The 13,694-nt window shown below is 55.2% G+C and overlaps 4 protein-coding genes across 4 annotated transcripts; 3 read left to right on the plus strand and 1 right to left on the minus strand.

The window, feature by feature from the left end:
- Positions 1–340: 340 nt before the first annotated feature.
- Positions 341–1,952, plus strand: ColSpa_06708 (putative transporter; the record flags this gene model as incomplete). Its single annotated transcript, XM_049272920.1, has 3 exons — positions 341–539; positions 604–1,635; positions 1,696–1,952. 3 exons carry the CDS (start codon positions 341–343, stop codon positions 1,950–1,952), a joined length of 1,488 nt encoding a protein of 495 aa, XP_049128877.1.
- A 1,088-nt stretch (positions 1,953–3,040) lies between these two features.
- On the plus strand, positions 3,041–4,490 carry ColSpa_06709 (2-oxoisovalerate dehydrogenase subunit alpha, mitochondrial; the record flags this gene model as incomplete). Its single annotated transcript, XM_049272921.1, has 2 exons — positions 3,041–3,661; positions 3,717–4,490. The coding sequence occupies 2 exons, from the start codon at positions 3,041–3,043 to the stop codon at positions 4,488–4,490; spliced, it is 1,395 nt and encodes a 464-aa protein (XP_049128878.1).
- A 1,158-nt stretch (positions 4,491–5,648) lies between these two features.
- Positions 5,649–5,978, minus strand: ColSpa_06710 (uncharacterized protein; the record flags this gene model as incomplete). The annotated part of the gene is made up of 1 exon (XM_049272922.1): positions 5,649–5,978. The coding sequence occupies one exon, from the start codon at positions 5,976–5,978 to the stop codon at positions 5,649–5,651; it is 330 nt and encodes a 109-aa protein (XP_049128879.1).
- A 1,706-nt stretch (positions 5,979–7,684) lies between these two features.
- Positions 7,685–12,712, plus strand: ColSpa_06711 (putative ubiquitin-conjugating enzyme E2 W; the record flags this gene model as incomplete). The annotated part of the gene is made up of 1 exon (XM_049272923.1): positions 7,685–12,712. One exon carries the CDS (start codon positions 7,685–7,687, stop codon positions 12,710–12,712), a length of 5,028 nt encoding a protein of 1,675 aa, XP_049128880.1.
- Between the last annotated feature and the right edge of the window lie 982 nt (positions 12,713–13,694).

Genomic DNA, 13,694 nt, shown 5'->3' on the forward strand with positions numbered 1-13,694 from the left:
ATCATCTCGGTGGGGACCGAGAAAGACCCACCTTGTCATTGCGTGATACCCCAAGACGATTTCGTCAATCGAACTCATTACCATTATCTCCATATCAACAACGACGTGCCGACAGCTTGAAGTCAACGTCAGTAGACAATGTGGAGTGGCATTGAAATATCTGCGGTCTGCCGCTACTGACAAGAATGCCAATCGCACTTATATCTTGGCTTCGACTTGGCTCTGATTTAAGTTGTTGGTTCCATTGACGAGTTGAGCTGTTTCGTCTCTTGATCAGACTGGGACTTACACGGCCCCGACTTACACAACACTTCTGCATGTTAGTCCAACCGTATTCGACATGGACCCTAAACCAGTCAAGGTTGACAACAACTCAACCGACCAGATGGATGTCAAAGACGCCCAAGATGGAGTCACGCAGTACGACGAGCCTCTCGCGCCGACGCCCGCCCAGAACCGGCGTCTGCTCATGAAGACAGATCTTGTGGTTCTGCCATGCGCCGTCCTCAGCATGACGCTGGCCTTCCTTGACAAGGCAAGTAGAGTCTCCCCAACACCGCCAAACTCCAAACTAACCATGCATTGTCGTGAAGAACGCCCTAGGCTTCGCTGCAATCTACGGCATGCGACAGGACGCCAACCTCAAAGGGCAGGAGTACTCCTGGCTAGGTAGCGTCTTCTATTTTGGGTACCTGGCCATGGAGCTCCCCGCTCTCTGGCTCATCACAAAGGTTCCCATTGGCAAGTTCATCGGCACCTGCCTAGTCCTCTGGGGCGCCGCTATCTGCCTCATGTCGGCGTGCCATAACTTCGCCGGCCTCGCGACGATCCGCGTGCTCCTGGGCATCTTTGAGGCCGCCCTGCTGCCGTGCATGCTGGTCCTCAACTCGACCTGGTACCGCCGCGAAGAGCAGCCCCTCCGCACCGCATTATGGCATAACACCTTCGCCGGCGTCTTTGGCGGGATCCTTTCGTACGCCATCGGGAACATCAAGGGCTCGCTGTCGACGTGGAAGTACATTTTCATCATCTACGGCGCCGTCACGATCCTGACTGGGTTTGTCGTGGTCTTCGCCCTACCCGACTCCCCGCAGACGGCGTGGTTCTTTAGCGAGGAGGAGAAGAAGCGCGTCATCGTCCGGCTGGCCGAGAACCAGACGGGCGTCGACACGAAGAAGAAGTTCGACTCCCGACAAATCATCGAGGCCCTCAAGGACCCCAAGTGCTGGTGCGTCTGGGCGTGCGGCATCGGCTACGCCATCGCCAACGCAGGCATCACCAACTTCAACCCGCTCATCATCGCCGGGTACGGTTTCAGCCAGACAAAGACGGTGCTCATGGCCACACCGCAGGCGGCGGTCGCCATGGTCGCTGGCGCGGTGCTGACGACAATCTCCCTGTTCGTGCAGAACCTGCGGTGTCTGTTCTGGATCGTCTCGGCGCTGATCGGGCTCGCGGGCGCGGTCATGGTGCACACGCTCGACGTGAGCCTGCAGCGGGACGCGTCGCTGGCTGGCGTGTATATTATGGGTTTTTATAACGTGCCGTGGGTGTTCATGTTGAGTCTGAACTCGTCCAACACGGCCGGAGCGACGAAGAAGAGCTTCATGGGAGTCACTGTTGCTGTGTGCTATGGTAGGTTTCACTTCCTTGTTTTCTAGGGGTTACAGCTGATACTGACTGACCGAACTACAGCAATTGGAAACATTATTGGCCCGCAGCTCTTCCTGTCTAGCCAAGCACCGAGATACCCCCTGGGAATCGGTGCCATGATGTTCGCGTTCGCCCTCATGGCTGCTTCTGGGCTGGCGTACTACCTGTTGTGTATCGCTGAAAATAAGCGCCGCAACTCCCAGTATGGAGTTCCCGAAAACATGCTCCAGGCTGGCCTTGAGCAGGAGAAGGAGGACAAGACGGACTGGGAGAACAAGGCCTTCCGCTACACCTACTAGTCACCTCGGTCAACGGTTGACTACATCGCGTAATGAATGTCGATTTTATGTTCAATCCCTCAGTATTGTGCCTGGTGGGGTTAGTGATAACACATGTATGATTCTTAAAGAAGCAGGCAACATTCCGGAAAGAGGCCCAAACACGAGCTTGCCCGCAAACCATGTAAAAAACCAAGTTGTTTTGCAGCCTAACGAACTTGGAGGCACTTTGAAGTCAGTTCTTGAGGTTAGAGTCCGCCCTAGAGGCTCAGCGAAAAGTCAGTTGTCATAACTTTATTGTTAGACCAGCCATTTCCAATGCAACTGATCTAGTTCTCGGGGTTGTCCGCCAATTTCCGGGAAAGCAATTCAGGATATGTCTGTAGTTACAGAGAACGCAAAATACATGGCAGGCAACAACATACTTGAGCAAACCACAGGGTTAAGAACCAAGGACCGAAAGAAGTTATTTTGAACCTGTACCAGAGTCTTGGCTAGCACTGGCAAATCCCAGCGCGGTTGATCGACCCCTCAAAACAGCCCTCAGAATGAACCGTCCGATACGGGTAACAAACACCGTCACGACTCCAAAAGAGCGTCATTGCAACCGAAAAAGGGACCGCGTCCCAAGGAATCAATGCAGGGCAGCTTGGAAAGTCTACCAATCTCAAACAGAGATGAGCAAAACAATCCAAACTCTTTTTCCTTTTTCGTCCGGCACGGAGAAAACCATAACCTTGTCACGCGTCCAAGAAGTCCAGACGCCGTCCCCTGTCCAAGGTTCGGTTCATTGTCGTCTATCGGTCGGGTCCCACACGGGGGCACCAGCGCAGCGCGGGGGAAGCTCTGCTCTCGGTGACGGGCCACTCGCGGCTTTGGGGGGGTTTATCTGCGGTTATCTCTACCCCTAGAACGCCTCGCTTTCCGTCGGCTCAGCCATGACGTCGAGCGTCGGCCGACGATAGACGACCGTCCCTCGGGATAGCTGGCTCGGCTTTCCTCTAAGCCGTCGACTTTTCCCTCGAATTTCTACGAATCGCTGGAATTGAATATCCGGTGCCTTCTTTCAACGTCGATTTTGCAAATTCAATTGCCTCAAGGAGCAGAGAATGAGGTCTTCGAGGATCCTTCGCCGCGCGCCCCTGCGCGGGGCCGTCCCCCGAGCCGGCGGAGCCACAGCAGCTCCCTTCGTGGCACCGTCGACAACGACAACACCCCAAACCCCGTCCCGCCGAGCGGCGAGCAGCCTCTCCCAGCGGCCCGACGCGAACCATGTCTCCTTTCCCGGCGCCGTGAAGAGCGCCTTCACGAACACCCTCAAGTTCGAGACCCCTGGCGACTACCCCGCCGTGCCGACCTACCGCGTCGTTGACCAGAACGGCGACGTCGTTGACGATGCCTTCGTGCCGGACCTGAGTGAGGACGAGATCGTAAAGCTCTACAAGGACATGGTTTTCATTTCGGTCATGGACCTCATCATGTTCGAAGCCCAGCGCCAGGGCCGGCTGAGCTTCTACATAGTCTCGGCGGGCGAGGAGGCGCTGAGCGTCGGCTCGGCGAGCGTGCTGACCCCCGAGGACGTGATTTTCTGCCAGTATCGCGAGCAGGGTGTCTTCAAGCAGCGCGGGTTCACGACGGCGGACTTTATGAATCAGCTGTTTGCGAATTCCAAGGACCCGGGCAAGGGGAGGAACATGCCGGTGCATTACGGCAGCAAGGAATTGAATATTGTGGGCGACATCCGTTTACACCTCTACAAAGAGCCTCGCTAACGGCGATATCTAGCACACCATCTCATCACCCCTGGCAACGCAGCTGCCGCAAGCTTCGGGAGCGGCCTACGCTCTCAAGGTCCAGCGGATGCAGGACCAGTCCATACCCCCGCGAGTGGTTGCGGCGTACTTTGGCGAGGGTGCAGCCAGCGAGGGCGACTTCCACGCGGCGCTGAATATTGCGGCCACGAGGTCATGCCCCGTCATCTTCATCTGCAGAAACAACGGGTACGCCATCTCGACACCAACGCTGGAGCAGTACCGGGGCGATGGAATCGCCAGCCGGGGTCTCGGATACGGCATCGACACCATCAGAGTGGACGGCAACGACATCTGGGCCGTCCGGGAGGCGACCAAGAGGGCGCGCGAGATGGCGTTGGAGAACGGGGGCAGGCCGGTCCTGATTGAGGCCATGACTTACCGGGTGAGCCACCACAGCACGTCGGACGACTCGTTTGCGTACCGCGCCAGGGTCGAAGTCGAGGACTGGAAGCGGAGGGACAACCCCATCACGCGGTTGCGCAAGTACATGGAGGCCAAGGGCATGTGGGACGAGAGCAAGGAGAAGGAGTGTCGAGAGTCGACGAGGCGGGAGGTACTCAAGGCTTTCAAGGAGGCCGAGATGGAGAAGAAGCCGCCTATCCGGGGCATGTTTGAGGATGTTTACGAGGAGCTGACGCCAGATCTGAAGCAACAGATGACGCAGCTGCGTGAGCATCTGGATAATTACCCAGACGAGTACGAGTTGAGTGAGTTCGAGGGGGGCAAGGACAGCTTGAAGGCGTAGACCTGCGATACTGCATAATACCTGCTTAGAATACAAAATAAGACGGCATCTTCGGCGATAAAATCAAACGGAATGGAACGGAATCGGCCAGATCTCACTGGCCAGCATCCACATTGAACAAACGTCGTGTGAGGTGTTTTTGCACTGGGTTCCATCTGCTTAGAAATGGAGCGTTGGTCCGGATGTTGCATGCGTTGCAAGACCCTGATGGCGCAACAAGAGCAACAAATTCCGCCTCTCCACTGCGCTTGAAGCGGCTCCGTCACAATCTGGGGCTCGTAAGCGAATTGTGGGGAGGTAAACGGAGTCATGGTTCCGTTATGACGAGCGGTTTTGCAATGCTGCCCGTGGGCCGCAGCACAGAACGTCCAACCTACATTCGGTGGCAGGGCGGGGTTTGGCTAAGCGTGCCATGTCATGCCTACGCCTGCCAAACGCTGCAACGACTGCACGGTCGGACACTGCAAAGCTACTGCGTTTGGGAGGCAGCTAATTAGTACACTACCTAGCAGCAGCAGAGGCTTGTGACGGCGCACTAACGGGGTGAAGGACGGCGGCACGTCCATGATTGGGTGTGGGCGACAGTTGGAGGTTGGGACGGAGCCAAACGGTAGGTGTGACAGGAGGAGGACCGTTCCATGACATAAGGAGCCAGACGTGCGGCCGCGAGCCAAGACGCACTTTGGGCTGTGGACGCAGGGATACCCCCTCTGCGTGCTGAATGGGTGTCCCGCTGCCCAGTGGCTGTTTTGGAGGGAAAAAAGTGGACTGGGGGCCAGCGATATCAGAGCCGCTTGGTGCGTGTTGCATGTATGAGCGGGCGGGACTGTGGCCTGGCCTGGTCTTGGGGTGCTTGTATGCCTTGTTAGCAGCAACGGTGGTGTGCGCGTGTCCCCGTCTACCGGCCACGGCCCATCAGTCAAACCAGGCCCGACCGACACCTCTTCCCTCCATACTGCTTTGTCGCTGCATAACTTCAACCGAACCAAAACCCGTAGACATTCCCCGTACTCGCCCATCGACATCCTTTTTCTTACTCCCGACGACGACGATAACGACAACATCCGTCTCGAGGAAATCCCTCTTGCTCCTGTCGATGACTGCCCACACATCGAAGACGTTCTGCTTGATCCGTTGATTTCGGTCGAACCCTCCGCACTATCCCGCCCCTGCATCGTGTCCGGTGGCCATTCCGACCGAACTGATAACATCGCAATACCGCCCTGCCCAACCGTCAGCACTGCTCGAGCTGTCCTGCCTCATGGCGTAATCCATGGCAGAACGAATCGCCTCTGCAAACCCGCGCTCCAGATCGGTAGTCGACCACGATCCCTCCGCGCGCCTCCCGTCCACGCCGACGACATCGTCCTCAGGGCCGGGCTCGCCCGCCTTCGCTTCGACTTCGCCCTCCCATCGGTAGGTGGCCGCCCTTTCCCCCGTATTTGCCGCGTTTCTTTTCGAGCTCCTTGTACTGTTTTTATTGCGCATCGCGAGAGAAAGAGAGGGGAGAAGGGAGATCTGAAAGAGAAGAAGAGAAAGATGAAAAAAGGAAGAAGTGAAGAGAGGAGTAAGAGGCTTTCATCAGGCAAGCAGAAACACCCTTAGTTGGAGCAGGACCAGGACGAGGAGAAGGCAGCTCAACGTCCACGTCCAGGTGCCGTGGGGCAACCACCAGTCACACAGCCAAACCCGTCCCTTCCTGCCTACGTTCACCAAGCCCCTTCGATTTCACCTTCCCATCTACCTCGTTTGATCCTCAAAACCAAACTCGGGAAAAGAGTCACCTTTGCCTCGGGATCCGGTGTGCCTACCCTCCTTCCCCCTCTACCTGGAGCTAGGTACCTGACGGGTTGGATCGAAGTTAAGCGGGTCACTACCTACCATACCGTGCTGTCCATCTGTCAGGCACCGGCACCTTGCCTCTAAGAAAAAAAGAAGAGAGAAACGCCTTCTTTCCAACCATTGAAACACGGCTGCATCTGCATCGCACCGCTCCTTCACCCGCACCATCGACGTTGATCCTCCTCCTCGACGGTTCTTTTTTCTCTTCGTCTCGACTCCTCCTTTTACTCCTTCACTTGTCCGGCTCTCCTGGTCAGCTACGGGCCAGTGCCATCCAACAACCCCCCCTTCATCTTCCGATCCATCAATTTATTACACACCACCCATAACTTACTTCAACCTACACCGTACACCCACATCCACTGCACCCACACATTTGACCTGAGTTGGGACACCGATGGCTGCCTGCACTCTCGATTCGGCTGCGTTGATTTGATCGTCACCTTTTGTTTTTTTATTTTTATTGGTTCGGTCGGCATGCCTCGCAAAAACCAGTCACTCATGTCTCCTAGAATTACTAGATCTTCTGCTCGGCAAGCAGCGAGTCTCGCAGCTTCATCCGCCCAGTCCGCTGCCGGCGCCGATCTTGCTGCGACCGCCCCTGCATCGGCGACATCCAGTCCTCAAACCCATCCGCCGACCGCCTCGCGGAAGCGAAAAGCTCCAGCTCAAGCTGCCAGCCCTACTCCAGGAACACAACCACCCACGAGTGCTTCGGCCAGAAGATCCAAGCGTCAGAAAGTAGCCGACGCTGTTCTGCCTTCTCAACCTCCTACACAGACACCCGCTCCGTCTCGTCCAAAGAGGAAGGGAAAATCTACCGCCACCATGTCGAGTCCAGAGTGAGAAACCCGCCCTGATCCCGAATGCATCTTCGGCTGACTGTGTTCTCTAGCAATCCCGCCGATCTCGCGAATGTATCCGAGAACACTGCTCCTTCAGCTTCTTCGAGCCGGAAATCGAGCCGAAGCAAAAGGACAGCTCCGAGCGCTTCAGGTAAATCCGAGGCTGCTTCTAATAATGCTATGCTTAGGGATCGTGACACTGACGTTTGTGCAGATCCTTCTGCCAACATATCCAGCTCTTCTCGTCGGACGAAACGAAATGCTGCGAACAACGCCGATCAGGATACCGCGATGACGGGTACAGACGACGCAGAGAAAGACTCTATTCCTCCACCTCCCCCACCTCCGCCTGAACATCATGACGACGACGAGGATAGTGACGAGAACGATGACGATGATGAAGATGGCCGAAGATACGACGATGAGGACGATGACCCATTCGGAGGATTTGGCGGTCCTGGCGGGCCTGGAGGCCTGTCGAGCACTTTGCGAGCTCTCACGGGCATGATGTCGGGCATTTCGTCACGTTTGCGAGAGCTCCTCAACAACCTGCGTCAGAAAGATGACCCCTCGATTCAGCTGATTGCCCTGCAGGAACTGTCTGAGATACTACTGGTTTCAAACGAGGACAATCTGTCGGGCCACTTTTCGCCCGATTCCTTCGTCAAGGAATTGGTAACTCTGATGCAGCCGAACGAGATCACGGGTGAGGAGAACCCGGAAATCATGCTTCTCGCTTGCCGTTGCCTGGCAAACTTGATGGAGGCGTTGCCCGCGAGCGTGGCCAACGTCGTATATGGAGGCGCTGTCCCGGTTCTGTGCCAAAAGCTTCTGGAGATCTCGTTCATCGACCTCGCCGAGCAAGCTTTGAGCACTCTCGAAAAGATCTCCGCCGAGTACCCCTCCAGCATTGTTCGAGAGGGTGGCCTCACTGCCTGCTTGTCCTACTTGGATTTCTTCGCAACAAGCACACAAAGAACGGCTGTGACCACTGCTGCCAACTGCTGCCGGAACATACCCGAGGATTCCTTCCCAGTCATTCGAGATGTCATGCCCACCCTACTCAATGTGCTAGGCAGCAGTGATCAGCGAGTTGTGGAACAAGCCTCGATCTGTGTCTCTGGGATTGTCGAGAGCTTCAAATACCAATCTGCAAAGCTGGAAGAGCTCGTCAGTGTCGACCTACTCAAGGCAGTTTTGAGACTGCTCGTACCTGGCACCACCAACCTCATTAGGTCGGATATCCACACCCAGTTTCTGCGAGTCTTGGCCTTCACAGCTCGTGCCAGCCCTCAACTGTCGGCAGAACTGTTCAAACTCAACGTTGTGGAGACCCTCTACCAGATCTTGACCGGCGTGTCTCCACCAAGCGGAACCGAAGATGTCGCCTCCAAGCTCGACAGCGTTGTCATCATGCAGGCGTTGATTCACCGGCCCAAAGAGCAGATCATCGAAACCCTCAACGTCATCTGCGAGCTGCTTCCTAGCCTGCCTCGCAATGCTGACCCTTCATACGGCGACTTCGTCGAGATGAACTCAACAGAACCCATTACTCCCTCATCCACTGCACCTGGAAAGGCACGCAAGTCACCCAACGACAAGAGAGTTGAGCTCCTTGATGGCTGCAAAGCTGAGGTCCGCCGCTTCGCGCTCATTCTCTTCCCAACCTTGACCGATGCTTTTTCGAGTACAGTCAACCTCAATGTTCGGCAAAAGGTTCTCACTGCGCAACTGAAGATGCTGTCGAACCTTGATGAAGAGATCCTCGGAGAGGCACTGAAGACTGTTTCATACGCTTCTTTCCTGGCCTCGATTCTGTCCCAGCAGGACCATCCTTCGCTCGTCATGCTCGCCCTTCAGGCTACGGAACTTCTCCTTAGTCGTCTGGAGGATGTTTACCGGTACCAGCTGTATCGTGAGGGTGTCATCTCGGAGATCACGAAACTCGCCACCGAGGAGCAGACTCCTCCACCGGCGCTAGAGCCGACTGGTTCACAGGAAACCAGCAACACTGACCCACAAGCTTCTGTAGACTCTGGAGATCATTCGTCGGACAACGAGGAGTCGGAAGATGATGAAGATCACGAGGAATCGGAGGACGAGGAGAACGAAGAGGAGAACGAGAACGAGCCTCATCCAGACGATATCTCGGGCTCTCCGGTTAGTTCACGTGGCTCGACCATGTCACTTGACGGACCGCCTCAGCACTTCCTGTCCGACGTCCCTTCAATGCGGAGTAGGATCCGCGATGTGGCCAAGAAGTTCTTGGAAAGTCACGAGACCGAGAAGCATGGCAAGACCATGAAGAAGAAGGCGACCAAGATTCTGTCCAACCTCTCGGATCTGGCTGGAGAGATTGAGGCCTTCTATCTTCACAGAACGGCGACCAATCTTGCACCTGAAAACGGTGTAGAGCTCTTCAAGAAGCTGGCGTCATCTTTCGACGCAGATGTTCTTGAAAGCGTTACAAGTGCAGAACTTCTAGCTTCTGGACTCGTCAGAGTTCTTTTGGAGGTTTTCAGCAACCCTGATGAGGAGCTGGCCCGAACTGCACAGTCGGCTTTTCTGCAGGTGTTCATGGGTTACACTGTCAAGTCTAAGCCGAAGACCGCAACCGCCGATTCTCCCGCAACACCCTTCAGCGTCATGGTTCACAAACTCCAAGATCTTCTCAGTAGGTCCGAGCATTTCGAGGTTATTACAGTCCACCAAAACACCTTTGACGGCAACCGCAGTAGTGCAGCGTCCATGCTTGCGAAACAAATCCGGCTGAGACTCGTTGCTGATGATGACTCCGACATACCGCGGTCTTATCGGAACATTATGGTCTCGATCCACGCTATCGCCACCTTCAAGTCGCTGGATGACTACTTGCGTCCCAGAATCAGCCTGTCTGAACGGCCACGCGGCTCTCGGCGAGCTGACAATTTGTCCAGAGCTCTTGCTTCACTTGCAGGCTCCGCTGGCCTGCCTTTGAGCCACGCTGCTGCTAGACTTGCAGAACGCGCCTCAGCTGCCTCTGCGTCGAGCCCCATCCCGCCTCCGCCCAGTGCGGCCACGCCCAGCGGCTCGCGTTCCCTTCGCAAGACGAAGTCCAAGTCAACACCGCATTCTGAAACTGCAGCAAGTCCAGACACTTCTTCCACTACGAGAGATAAGGGTGTTCTGAGAAGGTCTACTCGCCGCAGCGCGGCGTCTGCAGCAGAAAGTCCTGCACCCTCACGACCGCCTCCGGAAGAAGACGACCTGGAGAACGCGCTCGAGTGCGCAGACGAGAAGCACCTGTCTGACGACGAAGAGATCGGCGGCAGCAGCGCCCTCGATGCTATTGTGGGCGATCTCGATGAAGACATGAGCGAGTCCCCTGCGCCCGAGCCTGGTGCCGTCAACATGGAAATTGCAGCTGGTGGCAGGGTCACCGCACGAAAGGACGATGGGACCAGAGTCCCCACGCCATCGCAGAGTGCTTTGCCTACTCGGTCCAGCGCTCTCCCTCCCCCACCGGCACAGAGCACGCCCACTCCATCGACTTCGTCATCGCGGCCAATGTCTTACGCTGCAGCTATTCAAGCTGTCCCTCAAGACTGGCACATCGAGTTTACTCTTGATGGCAAAGTCATCCCCAGTGAGACCACCATCTATCGTGCTGTCCATACCTCAGCTGCGAACTCCGATGAGCATTTCAGCCGGAGTGTCTGGTCTGCGGTCCACCCAATCAAGTTCAGGCGTGCCCCTGGTCCGCCGCCTGCGGAAACTCTGTCCTTCAGTTCCAACGCCGAGGCTAATACGGAAGACAATGGGGACGGAAGCGTGCCAGCGTCCCTGGCCAAACATCCTTCTACCGCCTCGATTCTTCGTCTGCTCAATATTCTTCACGACTTGAATGCCAATATTGAGGATGTCATGGTTGAGAACAGTGAGAAGGATGCTGTCCGACTCAACGTGGAGCCCCTGTCACAGTTTGTCAATACCAAGCTCACCGCCAAGCTGAACAGACAGTTGGAAGAACCGCTTATCGTGGCGAGCAACTGCCTGCCAAGTTGGGTAGAGGATCTTGCGAGACTGTATCCTTTCCTCTTCCCCTTCGAGACGAGGCACTTGTTCTTGCAGTCGACCTCATTCGGCTATGCCCGTTCTATGACTCGCTGGCAGAATGCCCATTCTGCAGACGACTCTCGTCGTGATCGACGTGACGATAGACCCTTCCTCGGACGACTACAGCGCCAGAAGGTGCGCATCTCTAGATCCAAGATCTTGGAGTCTGCGTTGAAGGTCATGGAGCTCTATGGTGCTTCTCAAAGTATCCTAGAGGTTGAATACTTCGAGGAGGTAGGAACAGGCTTGGGCCCCACCCTTGAGTTTTACTCGACGGTGTCGAAGGAATTTTCCAAGAAGAAACTCAAGTTGTGGAGAGAGATGGACTCGAACGACTCTGAAGAGTATATCTCTGGCGCGAGCGGCCTCTTCCCTCGACCACTCAGCGACGATGAAGCCGGTGCTCCCAACGGTGAACGCATTCTCCAGCTCTTCAAGACTCTCGGAAAGTTTGTTGCTCGGTCAATGATCGATTCTCGCATCATTGACTTGAACTTCAACCCTACCTTCTTCCGCATTGGAGACGGTTCATCGGCGCCCGGCGTCAAGCCATCCCTTGGCGCAGTTAAGGTTGTTGACCCTGGCCTGGCTCGATCTTTGAAGACCATCAAGAAGTTTGCTGTGGCCAAGAAGGAAATCGACGAAGACCCTTCACGCACTCCTGCGCAAAAGGTGGCTGACACCGAGGACATCGCCATTGATGGAATGAAGCTAGATGACCTTTGCCTCGATTTTACCCTGCCTGGTTATCCCGAGATCGAGCTTATGCCTAACGGCGGTCAGGTTCGGGTCACCATTGATAATGTGGACTCGTATCTGGAGCGTGTCGTTGACATGACTCTTGGGACTGGCGTTCGCCGCCAAGTCGATGCATTCCGGTCTGGGTTTTCCCAGGTCTTCCCGTACTCAGCCCTGAGCGCCTTCACTCCCGATGAACTCGTCACGTTGTTCGGTAGAGTTGACGAGGATTGGTCACTTGAGAGTAAGCTCGCCTTCCCGTCCATGAGTTCTTCCGAATGTTTACTGACCTACTCAACAGCACTTATGGACTCTATCAAGGCAGATCATGGCTACAACATGGATAGCAAGAGCGTCAAGAACCTGCTGCAGGCCATGAGCGAGCTGTCTCCCTCTGAACGCCGTGACTTCTTGCAGTTCACCACGGGAAGCCCCAAGCTCCCGATTGGAGGTGCGTTTACCTTGTTTGTCCCCTCCAAGGGATACATACTTACATCAGAAACAGGCTTCAAGAGCTTGACCCCCATGTTCACCGTCGTCTGCAAGCCGAGTGAACACCCATACACGTCTGACGACTATCTCCCCAGCGTCATGACTTGCGTGAACTACCTCAAACTACCCGACTACACCAGCATTGAAGTTATGCGGAAACAACTCTCGACTGCAATCAAAGAGGGTCAGGGAGCGTTCCACCTGTCTTAGGTGGCAATCCCATAACCGCATGACAAATCCAGAAAGAAACGAAACACGAAAAAAGAAGAACCAAGCGGCGGTATCGATGGTCAAAGTGACCATCGCAGCAGACGATGTCACGTCTGCATGAAAATGGAATGGAACATGCATCAACGAGCATTGCACTTCTCCGACAGAAGGACCTGATGCATCCCTTCTGCATCTGACGATAGTATTCACTCAACAAAGATTTTATGGATGGTAACGGCCTGGGACGGGACACACCAGTTTTGGGTGAGGTGGATTGAAGGGAGAAGGGGCACATGAGGAACCCCGAACCCCAACTTTGCATGGCAGGGTTGTTTAGGCGTCAGAGCTTCTTTTCAGTTTGCCTCCCTGCTCTGGCCTCGAGGCATTTCTTCATTGTTTCGGCACTGTCTCTAGGGTCCATGACCAGGCCCATTTGAAGCCTGCTTTGATGCGAAGTGCCAGGGGGTTTTCTAGTTGATAGAATGGTCAAATTGATTTGTGAGAATCCATCTTTCGTGGTTTTGTTGAAGTGATCGCGATGTAAGGCCTGGCACATAACCGACCTCAACATGATCTGCACCAAGTCTTGTGGAGAAGTATAATGATGAACTAGGATAGCGTGGTACTGTTCAGGGTCTATCATCTATCCGTCTTGTTTCCCGCCAACGCTACATCGTACGCCGGCTGGGTCTCACGGCTAGTGGCCATGATCTGGCATGCATGCATAACAAGTCTCTCATTTCGTCACAGGATCTAGTGTCCCCTATTTGCGCAAAAGGCTTGCCCAAGGTACCGAAACCCCTTTGGATCCCGTCCCGCCTACAGATCTCCCATGTCCGCCTATAGAAACAACGACACAAGAAATCAAAACATCGTCCCCCGTCTCCTTTCCGCCCTTCTCTTATCTATGCACTGCTTCCTCCAGTAAGCGATTGGGGGACGAGACGCAGTGACAATAAGGTAGCAAGGGCAGGTACAGCGC

This window comes from Colletotrichum spaethianum, assembly GCF_022836535.1.
Source record: "Colletotrichum spaethianum MAFF 239500 DNA, contig16, whole genome shotgun sequence".
NCBI classification, from domain to species: domain Eukaryota; kingdom Fungi; phylum Ascomycota; class Sordariomycetes; order Glomerellales; family Glomerellaceae; genus Colletotrichum; species Colletotrichum spaethianum.